Source organism: Emys orbicularis, chromosome 2 (assembly GCF_028017835.1).
Source record: "Emys orbicularis isolate rEmyOrb1 chromosome 2, rEmyOrb1.hap1, whole genome shotgun sequence".
Lineage (NCBI taxonomy): Eukaryota > Metazoa > Chordata > Testudines > Emydidae > Emys > Emys orbicularis.
Genome location: NC_088684.1, coordinates 282,858,666 through 282,882,299, shown reverse-complemented (window position 1 = coordinate 282,882,299; position 23,634 = coordinate 282,858,666). Strand labels below are relative to the sequence as shown.

Genomic DNA, 23,634 nt, shown 5'->3' with positions numbered 1-23,634 from the left:
AAGAGATGCTCCATTTAATGAATACAAGAGATAAGCCAAGAAACGCCGAGTAGACACTGAATAGGACTAAACTATGTACATAATAGTTTTTTGCCTTTTGTTTCATAATAAATTTTATTTATATAACCCTTTTGCTGATTTTTAAAGTGTTACATAAACAGGACAGGTGAAATATTATCATGTAAAGCAACCATAAACACATGAAAAGACCTAGGTTTACAATTTATGATTAAAACTCTACTATCTACACAATATACCTAGACATAAAATGTAAAAACTTAAATATCTTAGAAACAGTAGCCAATCAGTTGTTTTAATTGTCATATTTGAATTCAGCACATCAAAATACATAATAAATAGCACATTTTATCTCTGAAGCAGACGACTTCTCAAAAATTGTAGACCAGTGTTATTCCTCTTTATTCGGCACTGGTGAGACCACATCTGGAGTATTGTGTCCAGTTTTGGGGCCCCCCCACTACAGAAAGGATGTGGACAAATTGGAGAGAGTCCAGCGGAGGGCAACAAAAATGATCAGGGGGCTGTGGCACATGACTTACGAGGAGAGGCTGAGGGAACTGGGGTTATTTATTCTGCAGAAGAGAAGAGTGAGGGGGGTATTTGAGAGCAGCCTTCAACTACCTGAAGGGGGGTTCCAAAGAGGATGGAGCTAGACTGTTCTCAGTGGTGGCAGATGACAGAACAAGAAGCAGTGGTCTCAAGTTGCAGTGGAGATGGTCTAGGTTGGATATTAGGAAAAACTATTTCGCTAGGAGGGTGGTGAAGCACTGGAATGGGTTACTTAGGGAGGTGGTGGAATCTCCCTCCTTAGAGGGTTTTAAGGCCGACTTGACAAAGCCGTGTCTGGGATGAGTTAGTTGGGGTTGGTCCTGCTTTGAGCAGGGGGTTGGACTAGATGACCTCCTGAGGTCTCTTCCAACCCTGGTGTTCTATGATTCTAATTCCAATTTTCAGAGAAGAACTAATACTTTAAGTCAGTGGTTAAATGGAACAGGTATGTAGTTTATTGCATTGGATTAATCACTGTTTAAAATTGGTACTAGAAGTAATGTAAATAGTTCTGATCGGATATTTTCTCCTATTTCTTTTCTATGTAGGAACAGTATTTTGCTCTAAGACCTGAACTAAGGGCCAGGAATTATGGAAACATTACTGACCGTGTGGAGTTGAGGAAAAAAATGAACTGCAAGTCATTTAAATGGTATTTAGATAATATCTACCCAGAGATGCAAATATCTGGGCCCAATGCCAAAGCTCAGCAACCAGTTTTTATTAACAGAGGGCAAAAACGACCAAAAATACTGCGGCGTGGAAGGGTAAGACACTGTTCAACTTCTTTAGAAAATCCTTCGATTTCCCCCTGCTCTTTTTAGATAGTTTTGAAACTTATTGTGATGGTGCACATAGAAGTAAGTACAGTAAATTGTTTTCACAGGAGGTGAATTGGTGTATACTGTAATAAAAGTTAGTTTTGTCTTGAAAATGTCAAATTTTGTATATTTATCCAGAGGTAAATTGGAAAAGGCCCCTTTATGTAAGCCAGGTTCTTTTCAGATGGTACAGTACTGAAGCAATGTCTTTCCCTGTGTTGAGACTTTTCAGCTTTAAAGTTTATGTAGGACACTTTCATGACTGACCTCTGGTTCTGAGAGTAGATTTGGGTTGAGAAGAACCTACCCCGAGACTTTCACACTCTTTGTTTATCATGGATGTACAATGTAATTAGCTTTCCTCAGTCAATACTTTTATTCAACAGTTTTTTGCAAAGTTGAAAAGTCACATCTGACTGAAAATGCCTCTCTTGCCCTTTACCCATAAGGTAAGGCCAAGTAAGAAATCTTACTCTTAGATGTTCAGTGAAAGTATTTGGTGTATTAGTGGAAACCTAGCAATAAACACCATCAAGAAGGATATGGTGATAGACTTTTAAAATGGTGCATATCCATCTGTTACTAAGTAGACCTTGGTTTATGGGTTTGTATGCAAGAATCACTGGAGTTGCACCTGCTTTCGCCAGTGCTGAATTTGGCCCAGTACAGTTTTTTTAAACTTTCCAAAAAAGCAGGAATGACTCCAGATTCCATAGAACATCTGTCAATCTTTCTGTGTGCAAGAGAGCTGTAGGAGACTCAAGTAATTCTTTTTTAGGTATGGACAGGTGGGAACCTCCCATTGATGATCATAAACCAATTTAATAAGTAATCTGGTTAATACGTAAACATGCCCCCCTGTGGACAACGTAGCGTAGTCTGCAATATTTAACAGTAAACTTTAAAAAATGGATGCAACTCTTACAGCGTAGGGCCCCAGTCCTGCAGGCTGTTGCATGCTGAACACAAGATCGGACATACTGGGTCAGACCAAAGGTCCATCTAACTCAGTATCCTGTCTTCTGACAGTGGCCTATACCACGTGCTTCAGAGGGAATGAACAGAACAGGTGATCATCAAGTGAACACCTGTGCTCATGCAGAGTCCCTTTGAAATCACTAGGATTTCACTGTAGAAGGAGCTACAGCGGAGTCCAGCAGTGAAGCAGTTATAGAATATTTTCATATTCAGTTCAGTACCTGGTTGGGCTGCTGTAAGTTTTAAAATGAAATGTCTGGCTTGTTCTAATACAGCAGATGCACCAACCTGACTTAGGCACTTTCCTTGTCGCTCTTTTTACCTTTGGAGGATAATAATGGCTTTTTGGTTACTCCCAGATGAAGACTTAGCTGAAGGAATACTGTTGGTTTTGGATGAGGTTATTCAAGGCTTTTGATCCTCTCAAAATGAAGTGAGGGACCTTCTCTGTAGCCAAGGATCTCTTTCCCTTCAATTTAGAGGATAGCCTTCTATGTCCTTTGAATAAACAGGGCAGTGTACTGCCAAATCGAATTAAAGTCCTGCAGCTTGAGTCTTCGGGGTTTGCTAAGTGTGCTCAATATTGTGTGGGTGGTTAGTCAGCTTTGGCTCTAATTCATTATATAAACTGAGTCAAGAGGCCCAGGGAACAGAATGATCAGCCAATATCACCAGTGTGCCAGACTCCTAAGGGTTGAGAATAAATTACTCCAAATCCCACCTTTATAATATAAAACCTAATTTGGAAAGGAGCAGTGCTTATTAGCCAACTGGGGAAGTATCATAAAAACTGTCAAATGCTAGTGGTCCATGACTGATGACACACACACATCATTTTAAAACCACGTAAGTTACATAATTTAAGGAGCTACTGGTGAGTGATTAACATTCAAAATTTGATCTTCCCTAAAGTCCTTGATTGAGAGGATTCTAAGGGACATTCTCTTTTTAAAATATGAAAACTATTTGATTTAGATGTGTAGTGCAAATCAGCAAAGGGGATAGCAGTTATTTATGCTGCAGGGCATAGCATCTTAGGGCATCTGAAGAAGCAAATATTGCTGGGGGTGATGCTCAGAGAAAAATGGAATTTAGTTTGTTGTTGTGCTGCCCGATTATTTAGTGTCATGCTACAGAGTAGCTATTTCTTTCTGGATTTATGTATCTGTTAGCATTGTCTAGAGTGTTCATAGCAATGCCTTTTGGTTTTATAAATCTAAAGAATAATAAAATATTGATTTTTTTTTTTTTCAGGAATAGCCTAGTAATAAAACAAAAGCCGAAGTAACTGCATGCATTTATCCAAGGCAAAATTGGCTCATTTTTCAGGATGGCTCACTATTCCAAGGCTGTGAAAGCTCGTCTACATTCAGCTCCAAAATGGAGATGAGTTTTTTTTCTGTTGTTGATCATACTGAAGCCAAATAACCAGAATTAAAGCCTTTGAGCATGCTGAGCTACTTCATGGGACCACTGACCAAATGACCATCAGCAGAATTCAGGGTTGGGTAGGAGGGCACTTGTCAAACCAGGAGAGCAGCTACTAAGAGCTTCATAATTCATTGCAGTAGTAGGCTTTCTTCAATATGCAGCCACATATTGAGTGTTTGATCGCAGTCTGGCCAAAAAAACCAAACTCCAGGTTATTCTACTTCAGGTTATAGTCAATGCATCAAAACTGGGCTGGGAGCTCATCTGAAAGACATGGGACGTTTTACACTCCAAATTGAATCCCCACCAGAGGCCTAATTAAATTAATGTAGTTGAGACCAGGTAGATTTTCAATTCCTGAAGTTTTTGGAAATCAGGTGGCACAAAGTCACTTGCATTAAGTGAATCCAAAAGGGAAGGTGGTGGGGGCTGGAGGCGAAAGCATTTTGATGTTTGTAATTGCTGTGAATCCTAGAAAGAAAACCCATTAAATATCCGGAGTGAAAGTATGTCTGTGACCTCTGCTGTTCAGAGAGAGGATGGAGTTGGTAGGGAATAATTGAGTTACACAAACACAACAGGCAAAATTCTGTCATTTGTGCACACTACTTCCAAATCGCAGGGGGGGGAACTCGTCAGATCTTGAAAATAAAATTAAAGTGTTTAAGTGTATTTATACTAAAATATTAATTTAAAAAGCAGAATGTCCTATATGTGAAACGGGGAGAAGGTGTTTCTTTGTGAGCGTATGACGAGTTTTAGGAAATACGGATTATTAGAAGACTTGCCAAATGTTCCTTCTGCTACTTGCCTTTTAATGCTGGTATAAATTAAGCGTCATCATTTCCTTTCACAGCTTTATCACCTTCAAACCAACAAATGTCTGGTTGCCCAGGGTCACCCAAGTCAGAAAGGAGGACTAGTCGTGGTTAGGGAGTGTGACTACAATGATCAAAACCAGGTAGGTGATCGATGTTGGCTTGCTGCCATTAATTCATGTAAGGATTTTCCAGACTTTCGAATTGCCAGCATGCTATGCTGTTGAGAAGGAGCCTAATGCAACACCTAATTTTGATGAAAAGGAGCCAGCTGCAAAGTACCTTTATCTTCAATGTGCAAGTGCTGACCATGTAGATTGCAAATCCCATCATGCCACACTTGTGTGTGTCTACACTTAAAACTCTATAGTGGCACAGCTTCTGTAGCCCTTCCATGTAGACACTTGAGAGGCGGTAAGCTAGATGGATGGAAGATATCTCCAGCGACCTAGTGCTGTCTACACAGGGGCTCAGGTTGGCTTAACGTCACTCAAGGGTGTGGATTTTTCACACTCCTGACCAACGTAATTAAAGTGACCTGATTTTCTAGTGTAGACCAGTCCCTAGTCTTATGCGGAGCAGCCTGCTCTGGTCAACATGGAGCATCAGATGCCGAGAGCTGTTGTCTTTGTGGGTTGCCTCTTTGTATTACTGTGAACTGCATATGGCTCATGGGCTCCACTTTGGTTACCCCTCGTAGAAAGGCTGACATTCCTTTGACTCTAAGGGGCTGGTCTTCACTATCCACGCTGCTGCAATTGATGTAGCAGGGATCAATTTAGCAGGTCTAGTGAAGACCCGCTAAATTGACGGAAGAGGGCTCTCTGGTTGACCCCTGTAGAAGAGTAAGGGAAGTCAACCGGAGAGCGCCTCCCGTCGACGCACTGCAGTGAAGACACCGGGGTAAGTCGACCTAAACTACGTCGACTACATGGCTAGTATTGTAACTTAGGTCGACTTACCCCTGTAGTGAAGACAAGCCCTAAGAGCTGCTACAGTCAGTCAGTTGTTAACTAGTTCTGGGGATTCACGATATGTATGTGCTGCTTCTTTGTCCACTGTCCCCCTTGCACTCTGCCTCTCTTCAGTTTGTTTTTAATTAAGAAAAGTATTGCATTTTCTGGGTTTCTTGTTGTATGGCACCATTAGCACATTGTGACTTGGGGGTCTGGAAACTCTAGTTCTCTGAAAATCAGGCTCCTTTAAGGGGTTCCAAGATGGTCACCCCAAAATTAAGGCACCTGCAATCACTAGCCAAGTTTGGAAAACTTGGCGCTGTTATTTATACGTTAGTTTAGGAAAGTACTGATGCCTTAAGACACTAAAGGGCCTGTTGGGTCCACTGTGGAGGCAGTGCACGATGCCACCTACTGGAACCAGTGGCTTTAGAGCAGGGGTGGGCAAACTTTTTGGGCCAAGGGCCACATCTGGGTGGGGAAATTGCATGCAGGGCCATGACTGTAGGGCTGGGGCAGAGGGTTGGGGTGCAGGAGGGGATGCAGCATGTGGGAGGGGGTGTAGGGTGCAGGAGAGGTGTGGCAGGGGGCTCAGGGCAGGGTGTTGGGGTGCAGGAGGGGGTGCGGAGTGCAGCAGGGGGCTCAGGGCAAGGGGTTGGAGCACAGGAGGGGTGCGGGATGTACAAGGGGGCTCAGGCAGGGGGTTGGGGTGCAGGAGGGGTGCGGCAGGGGGTTGGGGCACAGGAGGGGTGCAGGGTGTACAAGGGGGCTCAGGGCAGGGGGTTGGAGTGCGGGGTGCAAGAGGGGTTCGGGGTGCCGCCTCTGGCCCGGCGCCGCTTACCTGGAGCAGCTCTGGGGTGGCAGTGGTGCACAGCGGGGCTAAGGCAGGTGGGCTGCCTGCCCTGGCCCTGTGCCGCTCCCGGAAGTGGCCGGCACCATGTCCCTCCAGCCCCTGGGGGAGGAGGGAGCTGAGAGCTCACCGCGCTTCCCTCACCTGTGGGTACCTCCCCCGAAGCTCCCATGGGCCGCGGTTCCCCGTTCCCGGCCCATAGGAGCTGCGGGGGGCGGTGCCTGCAGGCGAGGGCAGCACACGGAGCCCTCTGGCCCTCCCTCCGCTCAGGGAATGCAGGGACGTGGTGCGGGCCACTTCCGGAAGCGGCATGGGGCCCGCAGCGCCACAGGGGTGGCAATCCCACGGGCCATAGTTTGCCCACCCCTGCTTTAGAGCTTGGATCCCTGCTAGTCCTGTGAGACTTGTGGGGAGATGCCAGAGCTCTGAGGAGTGATCTCCTGCAGCTTGTATCTTCAGAGAACAAGAGTGACAGGTAAGTAATTTTTTTCTTTTTTTCTCAGTAACTCTTGTATTTCATCAAGTAGTTTTAACAAAGCAAGTGAGGGTTCCTTAGGGAGAAGCTATTACCATCAGTAGCAAAAATATGCTTTTGTTTTATTATGGTTTTGGAGTCAAGATTTTCCTCTGCGATTTATTTTATAGCTTATAAAAAGCTAGTTGTCTTACTAATTGACTGTGCAAATGCAGTGCTGAATCAGTTTACACATAACTATACAGTTATTGTGATGCTAAACTGTGAAGCTGCATTTTTAAATTACATAATCTGTGAAGTGAAAGATTTGAAAAACATGTGACCTTGATGTGGATGTTGATCAGGAATAATAAATACAGTATCTGTACACTTTGGTCACTGTCTCCCTCCTTCTTCTTCCTATGATCTTAACATCGAGCTGCTAGAATTCCACACAGGGGAGGATGGGAGACAGTTGCCTCCCCCCATAATATAAGACCTATTTATACCCCTTCACCTCAAATAATTTTATGGTATTCAGAAAGAAAGAGGCGGTGGTTAAAAAATTCATCACTAGTAATTGTAACTTTCCCATTTCCCCCTTCTTAGGAGGTATAAAACTTTCTTCAGCTTTTGAACACTACTATCTGGCTTCCTTTACAATGCACCTAATTTACCTGAAGCAAACTCAGCAGTCAGTTCTAATAGAAAACTGACCAACATCATGTCATCTCTTTCCGAGATGTTTTTGTTCTCTGCTAGCCAAACATATTGTAGAACAATATAATTTCCTCCCTTTAGGCCCGAAACATAGTTTTGTTCCAATAAATCCTGTAAAAAGAATAAGCACAACTTTAAAACACTTCTTAAGCCTATTTTCTATCAGAGATCCTGGTGCATTTCAGATAAATTATACAAGATTGTTCAAGTGTGTGCAAGGAACATTTAATTTTAGTTTTTGTTAATTTCCAGTCTGCCTGAAATTTTTCAGGTAACTTTTTCTACCATTAGCACTGTATACACAGAAAAATCATTGTATCAGAGGGGTAGCCATGTTAGTCTGGATCTGTAAAAAGCAACAGAGTCCTGTGGCACCTTTAAAACTAACAGATGTTTTGAAGCATAAGCTTTCGTGGGTGAATGCCCACTTCGTCGGATGCATCCGACGAAGTGGGCATTCACCCACGAAAGCTTATGCTCCAATACATCTGTTAGTCTTAAAGGTGCCACAGGACTCTGTTGCTTTTTACAGAAAAATCATTAGCTCTTGGAATACATGCCAAATACAAATCTATTTATAGCAATACAATAGGCACTTTGTTCAGCAGGTTCAAAAAATTAAGCAGCAGCTTAGACTACTAACTGTGAAATGTGGTGGGAAAATGAGGTTTTAAATTACAGTTGGCTCTTATGAGACTCTTGCTAATTGCAGCCATTTTGCTGGACGAATACCACCACTGGTGATCCTGATGGATAGTATCTGAACCTGTGAGCTAGTTTCAGTATGCTAACTTTTAACTCAGTATTGCCAACCCTAAAAATCAACTTAAAAATTGTGAGTCAGCCATTAAAATCATGAGATTGGCTTAAAATAATGAATTTTTAAAAAGGATGGTTCTTTGTCTGAGTCCTTAGGGAGTATGTATTGTGGCAGAGCACCGGCTTTGCCTCGGGCGGTTCTGCACTTCTAGGCGTTTTGGTTTTGCCTCATAGGTTTGCTGTGACCCTCAATGTAGCCTCTCTCCCCTCCTAGAGGCAAGGGTTACAGCTTACTGAGCCACCTTCATCATCGGATAGTCAACGGGTTCAGGGTAGGAACCCTCTTTAGTCCCTGTTTTCCTTCTCAGGGAGCATTTGTGTAGAGGTGTGTGTGTGTGTGTGGGGGGGGGGTGTTGGCGGGTATCCGGGCCTGCCCTCTTCTCTGGGTTCCAGCCCAGAGACCCTAATTGGCAGCTGCAACAGGTAGTTTTCCTATACTACTGGAGCTATAGCCCTTCCCTGGGCTACTTCCCCAAACGGCCCCTCCTAGGTACCGGACTACTCTTGTTCTCCTGGCTCTTTTACTGTGCACCTTCTTTCTCCCCGTCTTCCCACAACACACCTTCTTACTCCCAGCTCCTACCAGCCGGGCCTCTCTGAAGGGGCTTCCTTTTAAACTAGTCCCAGCCGATTCTAAATGGGCTTCAGGCCTGATTAGCCTGTTTCCCTTGACGGCTTCTAATCAGTTCTTAATTGGTTCCAGGTATCTTATGGAGTCTGCGCGACTTAATTGCTTCTAGCACCTTCCTGACTGCCCTGGGGTAGCCCCTGCCCTGGTCACTCAGGAAACAGAAAACTATTCATCCAGTGTCCAGTGTGTTTTCCTTTTACCAGGCTACTGCACCCAACTGGTCAGGGTCTGTCACAGTATTTTGTTTTCAAACTTTTTCTCTGCAACCATGAGGGCTAGTAATTTACTCCCTCTCTTCCCCCCCCCCCCAAAGGGGATGAAATTATCACTTTATTCTCTGATTCTATGAACTGGGGCTTTAAGAAAAACATCAAATATTATGAGGCTACAGATAAAGTCAACAGAGTTGGCAACACTGTTAACCATTAAGTTTTCTCTCTGATAATCAGTATCAAAGAATGGTAGAAAATAGTTTGAGCATTGATGTCCAGTAGTTTGAGCAATCCGAAATAGGAGAGGGAAGCTCCCCAATTTCACAGGGCTTGACGTGACATGCTGATGTAGTGGTGCATCATCCTGTAGTGATGGGATGCAGTAAGGGAAAGAAAATAGCGCACTGGTAAGGAGTACATGCTCTCAGGCAACCTCATAGACTCATAGACTTTAAGGTCATCTAGTCTGACCTCCCGCATGATGCAGGCCACAAAAGCTGACCCACCCACTCCTGGAATAATTCTCTCCCTTGACTCAGCTGTTGAAGTCCCCAAATCATGATTTAAAAACTTCAAGTCGCAGAGAATCCTCCAGCAAGCGACCCCTGCCCCATGCTGCGGAGGAAGGCGAAAAACCTCCAGGGCCTCTGCCAATCTACCCTGTAGGCCAGTCAAGGAAGTGCATTTATGCAGAACTGTGCAATGGCATATCCCTGCTGCTCCCCATTCCTATAAATTCCATCACTTAGATTGGATTAGGATGGAGAATCTCATGGATAGGAAAGGGGAAAAAAATGGGGTTTAGTCTCAAATTTTGAAAAAGCAGCTGTAATTTCAGGCATTTGAGAAGACGGGGGCCTTTCAAAAGGGCAAATTTATATAAAACCTTACTGCTATTAAATGCTTTTTTCCCAGAGGGGAGAAAGAGTTGCTTGTGGGGTCTCCCTTTACCCCCAAGAGGGGAAGTGTGGTGAAGGAACAGACCATGGTGTAGGTGAGGCTGATGGAGGACTCTGAGCTCTTCTTCTGCCATCAGGTGCTGGTGCCATTCTACTTATTGGTGGGAAGGTGGGGAGCTTTTGGGGCTCCCTATGCATGTATCTGCTGTTGTTACTTCAGATTAAAATGCTTTGTGAGTCCTCACTTAGCTAGCCACAGATGATGGGAAGCCTTGGGGTATCAGTGTTTCCTCCAGACAGACGAGGGAATCTGAGCTCCTCATACTCTCCCCGTTATTGTTATGCTGTCGTACTACATTATCAGAAGTGGTGGCACTCTTCTGAGCCAACTGCATCATATCTGAGAAGCCAAGTGAGTACGTTACCAAAGCTTTATCCAGGGACAGATTTGAAATAAAGAGAAATTGATAACTTAAAGGTAAAAAAACACCAAACAAAAATCCCCTAATTATGTAAGATCACAGGTCTCTAACAGAATATATTTGCAGTTTTCAACTGTTGAATTAGTTTTCACAAGATAAAGTGTATTTAGATAGCTGATACTGACCCACAAATAAACTCCATCAGTCAGAAAGAATTAATGTACTCAGAAGTCTCTGCCTCATTAAAAAAAAAAAAAACTTAACGCTGTGCTAGCAAGGCTTATTCTGTATTTCAAAGGAGAAAATGGGGAGAGAGAGAAAGCAGGTGTTTTGCATAGCATCTAATGGTTAAAGTGGGGTGTGGGGGGGTACTAGGGAGGGGTAGTTCCTTTGTTGGAGGAACATGTCATGCTCCATAGGGCGTAGTTGTTCTTCGAGTGCTGTCCCTGTGGGTGCTCCACTCCAGGTGACGGTGCGTCCTGGAGCCGTTGATCGGAGATCTTCGGTAGCAGCGCCTGGTCGGGACACACGTGCCCAGCTGCTGTCTCGCAGTGTTGTTAGGGTCTCCCTGAGTGCACACGTCCTGCACCCCCCTCGGTTCCTTCTCAACCGTCCTCGGCTGAAGACGGGACTCGGGGCAGGGCTCATCTCTTTACTTATTTCCTACAGTAACCAGGGGAGAAAAATAGAAATATTTAGCTAGCCATTTCCCAGTTCTTCCTTTCCTTTAGCATAGTTTGTTAGTTTCTTCTCCCCCCCACAATCCTTTCAAGTTAGTCTTTTGTTGAGACTTCCCCGGCCGCTCATACTTTAAGAAATGTGGCTCCTGGGCATGGATCTATGCCGCGGTCTGAGGGGCACTCACTCTGCGTTAAATGCCTTGGCGAGACACACGTCCCTGTGAAGTGTCTCCACTGCACCAACTTAAAAACTAGAGCTCGCCGTGACAGAGACTTGCGGCTAAAAATGCTTCTCATGGAGAAAACTCTGCAGCCACCTATGGAGAAGGGTAGTAAACCCTCTCCCTCGTGCTCCCCTACCAAGTCAGAACCGACTGGGAGCCCGGCTTCACCCTCTCACGCGAAGAGGCAGGAAGCCCTAATGTCTCCTCTCAGAGACACTCAAAAGGGTAAAGGATCTCCCGCAAGGTCTTTACCCTATGTGCTGTCAGTGCTGAGAACAGGCAACTCTGACCGCCCCAGCACTTCAGCAGCAACTCATGCGGGGCGCAAAAGCAGGGACCCGACTTCCCTCAGCGGGAAGCTGTCCTGCCGGCACAGACAATGGACCCAGTGCCGGCAACGTGTTCCACCACGGTGCCGTTGGCACCGAGTCTGCCTGCCACCCCTGGAGCAGATTCAGACCCCCTGCAGGGCTCTCACAAACATCTCATGGCTCCTACAAAAGTGAAACTAAAATCACTCCGGACTGCCGCTCACACGTCTCGCTCTGCAGCACACCAGCCTAGGGAGCAGCAACAATTCCTGCATCAGCAGGATATCTCTGTGGCCCTTGAGCCTGACTCTCCGCTCCTCGACACGGAGTACTCTTAACAATTTTGATGTGCAGGTCGGGGGTCTGCGCGACCACCCCTTGACTCCGCTGCCTATTTGCCCATTTCGCTACCACCTCCAGGCTTTCCACCATGTCTGGCAACGGATCACGCAGGACCGCTGGGTCCTGGAAATAGTTCAGTCAGGTTACTCCATCCCTTTCTTATTTTCCCCACCCACCCTTTCCCCTTCCCCAGCCCTCTTCAGGGACCCCTCTCACGAGCATCTTCTCCACCTAGGTGCAGTCGACCATGTACCGACGCAACAGCCGGGAAAAGGATTCTACTCCCACTACTTTCTAACCCAAAAGAAAGGCGTGGGGTAGAGACCTATATTAGACCTACGCCGACTGAACAAGTTTGTACTTGTTCAAAAATTCAAGATGGTCACATTGGGCACAATAATACCCACTCTGGAACAAGGGGACTGGTTCACAGCCCTCGACCTACAAGACGCCTATTTCCATATATCCATTCATCCAGCACACAGACGCTTCCTGCGATTCACACTCGGACATGACCACTTTCAATACCCAGTACTTCCATTCGGTCTCTCCACAGCACCGTGGGTATTCTCCAAGACCCTAGCTGTAGTTGTAGCCATGAGGGGGTTTCCTAGGTGCTGTAGTAATGTAAATAATATCTCTAGAGAGCAGCAATTATAGATATTGTAAACAGCATCCTCTTCTCCAACAAGCTGGGATGGAGCTCGACTCTTAGAAACGGAAATGTTCCAGTGCTATCTCTCTAAAGCGAAGGGACAGTGCAATCATAGAGGTGAAGAGAAGACAAGGTAAAGGTGCCCTGTGCGCTTAAAGTTAGAATGGAGGGGTAGACCTAGCGTGGACACCTTGCTTGAGCATGAATCCAAATAACAGTTGTTAAAGAATGTGAACAGAAAATTCCCAACTCTCTGCCTTGTCAAGCTCCTACCAGAAACTAGCTGCCATAGAAGATTTGCTTCCTGTGCAGTGGTCCTCAGTGTGACCTTTTAATTAGTAGCCCTGTGATGCTGTAACAATGAGCGACAATCACAGCCAGTCTTCACAGACAGACTAATGTAATATTAAATGGGTAGACTTTAATGTTCAGAGTTACTGGTTATGTGCAAAGCCTTAATACAATAAGAGCAACGTTAGGGGCTTTTCAGTTGCATCATTTGAACCCCAGTTGGCTGCCAATCTGCAGATCATTATTGCTGTTCTAATCTGAAAATGTAGAACATACTGTGTTTCTAATTTTTTTCCAAACAGACTATTAATTTAAATGAATTTCAGCTGATTTGCATAGGATCTTTCTAGAGAAGTAATGCCTTGCACATTAGCTAATGAGGGTGGATGAATCATTTTTAGCTTACTTTTTATCTCCCAGTACCCCGTCTTCTCATTTTTTGCTTAAATCTCTTCTGCTTCTCCTCCCAACTTTTATCCCTTTTCTCTGTTGTTTGACTTCTTTTCATCTTTGTCACCCTGTTTAATAATAATAATACAGCCCCTGTTGCTATCTTTCCATTCTCTCCTCATCTTTAATCTTTCCTTCCTTTCATTCTTACGACAGGGTCGATGCTAGAAATGTTAGAGAGCAGGTTCTATAAAGTTAGGACATTTTTAATTTAATACCTGCAGCTCGCACTGGAAGTCTCTGCCATATTAAAATAGTATATGACAATCAATGAATTGCAGATATGCTATCCAAGTGAGACAATATCCTGAGTCACATGACATTCACAAATGGGCCTGTTTATTTTTGATATGATTACTCATTCACACTAGTGTCAATTAAGAATAATAGAGTTAATGTAAGTGACAGGAGAATTAATGGAGTTACTCCTTATATATACCAGTATTAACTGAGACCAAAATCAGGACCATGAACTTTACCACCTGTATGTTTTGCTATTCAAACTCTAAAAGGTTTAACCACTAGTAGATTAAAAAAATTGTGTTAAATCGCACAATTAAACAATTAATCTTGATTAATCAAGCAATTAATCACACTGTTAAACAATAGAATACCATTTATTTAAATATTTTTGGATGTTTTCTACATTTTCAAATATATTGATTTCAATTACAAAACAATACAAAGTACAGTTCTTTATATTTTTGATTACAAATATTTGCACCGTAAAAAACAAAAGAAAGTGTTTTTCAATTCACCTAATACAAGTACTGTAGTGCAATCTCTTTATTATGAAAGTTGAATTTACAAATGTAGAATATGTACAAAAAAATAACTGCATTCAAAAACAAAATGTAAGCCTAAAAGTCCACTCAGTCCTACTTCCTGTTCAGCCAATCGCTCAGACAAACAAGTTTGTTTACATGTGCAGGAGATAATGCTGCCCTCTTCTTGTTTACAATGTCACCTGAAAGTGAGAACAGGCATTTGCATGGCACTGTTGTAGCTGGCATCGCAAGATATTTACATGCCATATGTGCTAAAGATTCATATGTCCCTTCATGCTTCAACCACCAATCCAGAGGACATGCATCCATGCTGATGACAGGTTCTGCTTGATAACGATCCAAAGCAGTGCGGATTGACGCATGTTCATTTTCATCATCTGAGTCGGATGCAACCAGCAGAGGGGTGATTTTCTTTTTTGATGGTTTGGGTTCTGTCGTTTCCACTTCGGAGTGTTGCTCTTTTAAGACTTCTGCAAGCATGTGCCACACCTCGTCCCTCTCAGATTTGGAAGGCACTTCAGATTCTTAAGCCTTGGATCGAGTACTATAGTTATCTTTAGAAATCTCACATTGGTCCCTTCTTTGCGTTTTGTTAAACCTGCAGTGAAAGTGTTCTTAAAACGAACAGCATGCTGGGTCATCATTCAAGACTGCTATAACATGAAATATATGGCAGAATGTGGGTAAAACACAGCAGGAGACATGCAATTCTCTCACAAGGCCTTCAGTCACTAATTTAATTAACGCATTATTTTTTTAACGAGCATCATCAGCATAGAAGCATGTCCTCTAGAATGGTGGCTGAAGCATGAAGGGATGTACGAGTGTTTAGCATATCTGGCACGTAAATATCTTGCAATGCCAGCTACAACAGTGCCATGTGAACACCTATTCTCACTTTCAGGTGACATTGTAAACAAGAAGAGGGCAGCATTATCTCCTGTAAATGTAAACAAACTTGTTTCTCTTAGGGCCTGACTGAACAAGAAATAGGACTGAGTGGACTTTTAGGCTCTAAAGTTTTACATTATTTTGTATTTGAGTTCAGTTATGTAACAAAAAAAAATCTACATTTGTAAGTAGCACTTTCACAATAAAAAGATCACACTACAGTACTTGTAGGAGGTGAATTGAAAAACACTCTTTTGTTTACAAATATGTGCACTGTGTTGTAAATATATTTAAAGTGTAGAAAAACATCCAAAAATATTAAATTTTCAATTGGTATTCTATTCTAGTGTTTAATAGTGTGATTAAAACTGATTAACTCAAAAATTAATTACAATCAATCACATGAGTTAACTGCAATTAATCAATAGCCCTAGTAGAAACATTTGCATTTCTAGTATTTGTTCTTTGCTGATCTTGGTTTACTTTCCTTCCCTTCTTTAAAAATTGTATCTGAGGGGTAGCTCCAAGTTTTTATCACTGGTGACCATCTATCACTTAGATGGGAATCTGGCTTTCCTAAATGGCTCTACTAAGGCCTGCTCCATTAACATCAAGTGTGGCAATTCTGGGCCCATCACTATGAAGAGGTTAATGACAAAGCAAAACCTTATGTGGAGGTGCAAGCAATAAGTGGTTAATAGAACAGAACCCAGGCAAGATCACTCCTAACAGCACCATCACAACCCATCTTCGTAAAATAAAAATGATAGTTTTGTAATAAAGAATTTTCTACTGCTGTGCTACTTCAGGCATTTTCACTGGCCATTATCTTCGTTTCTCCTATATAAAACCACATTGAAAAACCACTTTGTTCTCACCTTCATGACCATTCCTTACAGCTCCCTAGTTGCAGGAGTTGAATGTCCTGATATGGAGCCATTTAAAAACAGTGAAATAGTGGGGATATATGAGCATAGACCATGGATCCAAGGGTACAACAGCACCAGAAGGGTTGTTTAAGAAATCTTCATCTTTCATAGGATCAGTAGCATTAGGCTTCTCACTAACTTTTATCATTCAGAAAAAAGAAGTTTGTAACTTTGGCTCCTAAGAGACTCTCCAGCAAAAGTTGTCCTTAGAGCCATCAAGGGAAGAGCTGAAGTACTCATGTTGAAAGATTGTGGCCCAGATTGTCCTGAAGGCTCAGGCTGTGCCTCGGAGCTTACGTTGGTTCCTCACAAGGGGGAACAAGGGAAGTACAGACACAGAGAGGGCATCAGTATTCCACAGCTGGTAGGGTGTCTGATATCCGATCCTAAAAGTGCCCAGCATGGTTGGGTGGCTGGATTGTTTTTGTGGGGACAGCACAGTTAGAGCTAGTGTCTTCCTCAGGCCTTTATGGAGGCAGCCCCTGGGGATCTCTGGTCTTGTCAGAGTTCAAACAGCCAAAAAAGATGGAAAGAAAACAAAGCCACCAGAAAATTTTCCTTCATTCAGCTTTCTAGTCTACAGGATGAGTTTCCTTGCACAGAGCGTGTCCCAGGTGCAATAGGGCCATTAACCAATACTTTGCATTGAAATATTGCTTGATGGCCCATCTGATTTTTATAGGCCTTCTGGATTTTTTTTTGGGGGGGGGGGGGGGATGATTCCCATGCCTGAATTCACAGCAAACATTTTCAAAGTTATAAAGCAAAACTTTCATATTTTCTTATAGCATGGCATACATCCATGGCAAGTGTGAGTAATGTATGCAGCAACTTACATGCATATCATGGAGTCTAAACCAGGGGTCGGCAACCTACGGCACGCGAGCCGATTTTGAGTGGCAGGCTGCCTGCCCGGTGAGAGGAGGAGGAGGGGCCGGAAAGCGCCACGCTGGGGGAGGAAGCAGGGGAGGAGGGAAGCTTGGCTGCGGCAGGACCAAGCTTCTGCCTTCTGCCCCGGCAGGGGAGAGCGGTGGGTCCCGGCACCCTGCCCCACTCAGCCCCCTCGTCCACCGCTCTCCCCTGGGGGGGGCAGGAGGCAAAAGCTTGGTCCTGCGGCAGCCAAGCTTCCCTCCTCCCCCGCTTCTTCCCGCAGCTTGGTGCATTCTGGCCCCTCCTCCTCCCCCTCCCTCTCCCTGCTGGCGACAGCCCTTGCGAGGGGAAGCGGAGCAGAGCCGAGCCGAGCCGAGCCGAGCCGAGCCAAGCGGCAGCGTGCTCATTGCTCCGTAGAGTAAGCAGAGAGAGGTAGGGACGGGCCTAGGGGAAGGGGGTGGAACAGGGCATATCCCTCCCAGCCCCCTGCCATGAGCCGCTCAGGGCAGGGGGCTGGGAGCACCCCCACGAGCCGAGCACCCCAGCCCTCTGCCCTGAACACCCCCCACACACACCCAGCCTTCTGCCCTGCACCTCCACACACCCCCCAGCCCTCTTCCCTGACCTCGAGTCGCCGCCAACACCCAGCCTTCTGCCCTGCACCCCCGACACCCACCCCAGCCCTCTTCCCTGACCTCAAGTCGCTGCCAACACCCAGCCCTCTACCCTGCACCTCCACACCCACCCCAGCCCTCTGCCCTGACCTCAAGTCGCCGCCAACACCCAGCCCTCTGCCCTGCACCTCCACCCCCCCCCAGCCCTCTGCCCTGACCTCGAGTTGCCCCCAACACCCAGCCTTCTGCCCTGCACCTCCACAACCCCCCAGCCCTCTTCCCTGACCTCGAGTCGCCGCCAACACCCAGCCTTCTGCCCTGCACCCCCGACACCCACCCCAGCCCTCTTCCCTGACCTCAAGTCGCTGCCAACACCCAGCCCTCTGCCCTGCACCTCCACACACACCCCAGCCCTCTGCCCTGAACCCCCACCACACCCAGCCTTCTGCCCTGCACCTCCACACCCCCCCCCAGCCCTCTGCCCTGACCGCGAGTCGCCCCAACACCCAGCCTTCTACCCTGCACCCCCGACACACACCCCAGCCCTCTTTCCTGACCTCGAGTCACCGCCAACACCCAGCCTTCTGCCCTGAACCCCCCCCCCACACCCAGCCTTCTGCCCTGACCTCAAGTCGCCCCCAATGCCCAGCCTTCTGCCCTGCACCTCCGCACACACCCCAGCCCTCTGCCCTGACCTCGAGTCGCCCCCAACACCCAGCCTTCTGCCCTGCACCCCTGACACCCACCCCAGCCGTCTTCCCTGACCTCGAGTCGCCCCCAACACCCAGCCTTCTGCCCTGCACCTCCACACACCCCCAGCCCTCTGCCCTGCACCTCCACACGCCCCCCAGCCCTCTGTCCTGACCTCGAGTCGCCCCCAACACCCAGCCTTCTGCCCTGTACCCCCACACGCCCCCCAGCCCTCTGCCCTGACCTCGAGTTGCCCCCAACACCCAGCTTTCTGCCTTGCACCCCTACACCTGCCAGCCTTCTGCCCTGACCCCTGAATCCCCCCACACCCCGGCCTTCTGCCCTGAGCCCCCCACATCCCCACTGCCCTCTGCCCTGACCTCTGAACCCCCCCCACACACCCAGCCTTCTGCCCTGCACCCTCTGCCCTGACCCCTGAACTCCCCCCCTCCCCCCAGGTCTGGGGTCCCGGCTGCCGGCCCCTTGCCAGCCGGCGTTCCGGCCACAGGCCCTGCTCAGCCCGCTGCAGGCCTAGGTGAACAGAACCCCAGGCTGGAAGCGGGCTGAGCAGGCTGGCGGCATAAGATCAGCATTTTAATTTAATTTTAAATGAAGCTTCTTAAACATTTTGAAAACCTTGTTTACTTTACATACAATAGTTTAGTTATATAATATAGACTTATAGAGAGAGACCTTCTAAAAAACGTTAACATGTATTACCGGCATGCGAAACCTTAAATTAAAGTGAATAAATGAAGACTCGGCACACCACTTCTGAAAGGTTGCTGACCCCTGGTCTAAACACTTTCTTATAAGACTAATACTATTTTGCGCACAACTAACATATGGGTCTGGTCTCCAGCTCTGAGTTTGTTAGGGCTTAACTTATGCCTGCAGCCTGGGCAAGTGCTGGCATCTGGCCTGCCAGCGTCTCACCCATCACTTAGAAATTCTGAATCCTGCTTGGCTATTTTCTAAAGCTTTGCACCAGATCAAACAGGAATTAATTTAGCAACGTCCTGTAGGCTACATTATACAGGAGCTCACACTAGATGAGCTCAGTGGATCCTTCTGGCTTTGAAGCCTGTAGGGCTGTCACACATACTAAGTCAGCCCTTTCCAGGAATGGTGGATCTGAATAATTGTCCAATCACTGGGCAGAACCAACAGCCAAACAAATGAAAAGTTCAGTAGTCATGCTCCATAATCACTAGCCAACAATTCCCAGCGAGGAAGCAGGAAAGCCCCAACTCACATGAATGGGCTCCGCTACCACTGATGTTAGAGCTGGAATATAAAAGATTAAGTGGCTGTGGCCAGTGCTGGCCGGCCTGTGTAGTGGAATGAAAAGCACGACCGTTCTGCACCAAAGGGAAATGAAGCTGCATGCTTTAGTAAAAGTCACACGAGCATGAGAGTGAACATGATAACCCTACTGAAATATCACCATACAGGGTGGGGCTGGGTCAGGGGTGAAGAGCTACTCCTCGTACCGTGGCTGCAAAAGGGTGACAGTGGGGGAAATCCCTACACGCTGTACCTTGTGAAACAGGAAAAGTAGTTGAAGCTCTAACAGCTGGTTGTACGTACCGGTTAGTGGTGCTAAAACTCACCGGACAAAGGGGGGTCATGTGGTTAATGCCATGGCCTGGGATTAAGGAGCGTGGGATTCAGTTCCCTGTGCTGCTGCAGAGTGTGTGGCCTCATGTACATCATTTAGTCTCTCTCTGCCACATGTCCCCAGCTGTAAAATGGATGTGATAATATGCCCTTTCTCCCACATTGAGGGCAGGGACTCTAGGGTAGGGGCTCCAGTAATAATTACAAACTGCATTATTCTGTAGGAGTGAAATAAACCGAGTAGCATGGTTGTGACCTCCCCCAGGTACAATCCAGCCTGTGGAATTGCCCTGCCCCTTTAACTCTCTCGCTCAGAATACCTCTCCCAGCACTCCGCTAGTGAAAAGCAGCCCCTCCAGGCTGTTAGCACACCCAGCAAAGTTACCTGAGTGCTCGGCCAGCCACTCATGAACTGTATACAGGATGACACTTGCAAGTCCCCCACCAGCTGCTGCCTTGCACCCCCGAAACGTGTCTTTTACAGTGCTCAAGCCCGCCTTGGCCAGTGCAAGCTCATAAGTCCGGCATTTTATCAACGAAAATGAATATGCCGCCGCCCTTGTTAACCTGAACAGAGATTTCCCCAAACACTTCAGTCAAAGCTCACTGGTTTAGATAAAAACACCTTTATTAAACTGTGGACAGATAGATTTTAAGTGATAAAAGGTCAGAATTGGTTACAAAAAGAAATAAGATGATAAAAATCTAATTCCTAAACTTTACCAAGCTAAGTAAAATTTGAAGCAAGCAACTTTCTCACCCCTCTGGATGTTGCAGGCAGGTCACAATTCTTAGTATGCAGGCTCAAGTCCCTTCCCAGCCTGGGACCGATCTCCTCTGGTCAAAGTCGTTCAAACAACTTGTTTTAGTAGTGATGATGATGTGATGAAGAAGCCATTGTCTCTTATTTTATACCCTCCTCTTCTCCTTGAGGAACACCCCTTCCCCCACCTGCTAGGGTATAGACAAAGCAGTCTCCTGTGTACGTGAGAGTCAAAGCATCTCTCAGGTGAATTGTACATTGCTTGCTCGCACCTGCTGTGTATGTGCCATTGGAATGCCATCCAAGGCCTTTGTGATTGGCGAGAAGCCAGGCTGTGGGTGTTTCCCAGACTCACAACCTGTAGCAAAAATCTCAGAACTCCATATACAAAGTTGATACACACATTTTAGCAGGACAGTGATACTTAGCAGAGTGTGACTTTCCAAACTATCACTCACAAGGTATACTTTGTCCAAAACAGATCAATCGTATATCAGTGGTGACTATGTGGGTACAGGGGGTTAATGGGCTATGGTGTGTTACAATGGTCATCCCCTATGTCTCAGGAAACACCTAGCCTCAAGCAGGACGAGCCAAAGCATTTGCTCTCACTGGAAGGGAAAGTTTAGCCAGGCCCCAGATTGCACCTGAAAATGTCATCCCTAAATCCGTTCGCATGCAGGCGTCTCAGCCCCTCTGGGCCACAGAAACCCAGACAGATTAACATCTCTTTGCCAGCAGAGACAATTTCCTGCCTGTGCCGAAAGGCTGCAAGCATCTCAGCAGATGCAACAGAACCCAAAGATGAGTGGCCTCATGTGGCTCACCAGGGTCACTCTGGGGACTAGTGAGCCCACTCAGAGTTTATGCTGCTTTATTTGATTCCCCACCCTGGGACTTCCATGGCACTGCTCCTGGTCAGAGTTAAGTATACGCGTAAGTGCTTGGCTGGACCAGGGCTCTAGTCAGTCTCAGCAAATTAAATGGTCTTTAAGTGCTGAGACAGAACTAACGGGGCACCTGCTGCTGCTTTCCCAGCCTTCCACCCTGTATTCTAGACTCGTGTAGCGTCAGAATCCCCCAGCTGTCCCTTTAGGCCGGATGGATCTTCCTCTGCTAAGAAAATTTAGGTTTTTGCTTCCTGGATCTGTGAGCTGATGGGCCAGAGAGCCTGGAGTGGCTATAATCTTACTACATTGTCTTGAAGTTAAGAGATCTCAGAGGGCAAAGGGCAGATTCTGAGTGCCCAGCTGCCTCTCTGATTTTGCACAGGCTGAGAGGAGCAGAATTGGGCATCTTGCAGGGGGAAAATATGTAATTTTAAAAATGCTAGATTACAGCAGGCTCAGAGAAACTATTTACACAGAGCCCATGATCATATGACTTCCCCAGGGGAGACTTCTAGGAAGGGGTTAGACAGTGAAAGGAGAGACCTGAGGAAAAGATGGGGAGCTGGAGTTAGAGGAGATCAAGTAGCAGGGGGACACAAGACAGGACGGGAGGAAAGATGAAATTACAGGGTAGGGCCAGGAAGTCTCTCCGAAAATTCCAATCTCCCCAATATGGATAACCAGAGGATTTAAACCATTCAAGGACACTGAATTTCCCACCGATCCTATGCAAACAGTTTTTCTATTTCCTTTTCCAGGTATGGATTTATAATGAAGAACATGAGTTGATTTTAAATAATCTCCTTTGCTTGGACGTGTCAGAAACTCGCTCATCAGATCCACCTCGTCTCATGAAATGCCACGGATCTGGAGGGTCACAGCAGTGGACGTTTGGGGTGAGTGCTTTGCGTGGGGAATACTCATACCCACCCCTGTGTTTAAGGTGCAGGGCTACCCTGAAAAGTGACTGTGAAAATGGCATTATGGGAGTCCAGGGATGTGGTTTCTGTATCAAATGTGCTCAGTTTAATAGGGTAAATTGCATGGCTGCAAGTCACAATTTAACTTGTGTGCAGCGTATCCTAGAGGCTTTCGCTCAAATGTAGATAAGGCTTCACAATCTGGACTCTGAATCAAGCTGAGTTCTTTTCCTTTCCATACATCATCGGCAGTAATAAAGGCTTGTCAGGCCAAATTAGATTCATTCCCATCAATGAGGTTGCACAGGTGTAACTGAAATTTAGTAATCGATTCTCTAATGCACAGGGAGGACTAGAACCCGGGTCACACACTGCCTCAGCTGTGTTGTCTCTGCAGGACTAACAGGAGTAAGGAACAGTAAAAACATTTGTGTCAATGGCATAGGCAGGTCTGACCCTGGACACGTGCAGGGAGCAGATCTGGGGAGTAAGGAAGTGCTATTTTTACAGTCACTTCTCAGAGTAGAAGCGCACGTTCAACCAGGCAAACTAAAATGGTCACCTGCACTTTTCTCTCATGTTGCTTTTAATGGCCAACTTCACAAAGCAGCTGCGGAGCCGACTTTCACATCTGTATTGAGGCTGCTCCTCCTCAGTGTTAACGCAAAGCCTTCCCCATTGCCTACCCTGGATGCGGTGGCAGCAGTTAAATGTCACTCTTTAGTGTAAGCATTAAAACAATGGCAGTAGAGCACCAGCAGAACTCCCCATCACCCACGGGAGCAGGTAAACTCCTGTGCTGATGAATTGATAGCGGTGTGCATGGGGCCTTTTCTGAGACGGAAAGAGGGCCTCCGGGTGACCAACGCCAGCCAGAGCTGCCCCCAGGTCTCCCCAGACAATGGTCAGCGTGGGCCTTGGAAGGTGAAGTAAAAAGGGGTTGGCACAGCCTATTTCACACAACAGCGTGCAGCTAACTAGCTTTGAGACTTGCTCCCTTGTGATGGGATCTACAAGCTGTTGAGTAGCTCATCCCCTCTCACTCCTGAACATTAGTGCCAATGCTGGTGTGTCTGGTGCATGCACACAGAACCCCCACTGAGGTCACTGGGAGTTGTGCATGGG

At 46.2% G+C, this 23,634-nt stretch overlaps 1 protein-coding gene across 2 annotated transcripts in view; it reads left to right on the top strand.

Moving 5' to 3' along the window:
• GALNT11 (polypeptide N-acetylgalactosaminyltransferase 11) overlaps positions 1–23,634 on the top strand; it is a 67,387-nt gene that overhangs the window by 42,482 nt on the left and 1,271 nt on the right. For both annotated transcript variants that reach the window (XM_065397854.1, XM_065397855.1), the window contains exons 8-10: positions 1,119–1,337; positions 4,657–4,761; positions 22,348–22,485. In XM_065397854.1, the coding sequence (XP_065253926.1) occupies positions 1,119–1,337; positions 4,657–4,761; positions 22,348–22,485 (462 nt within the window). The remainder of the gene's footprint in view (positions 1–1,118; positions 1,338–4,656; positions 4,762–22,347; positions 22,486–23,634) is intronic.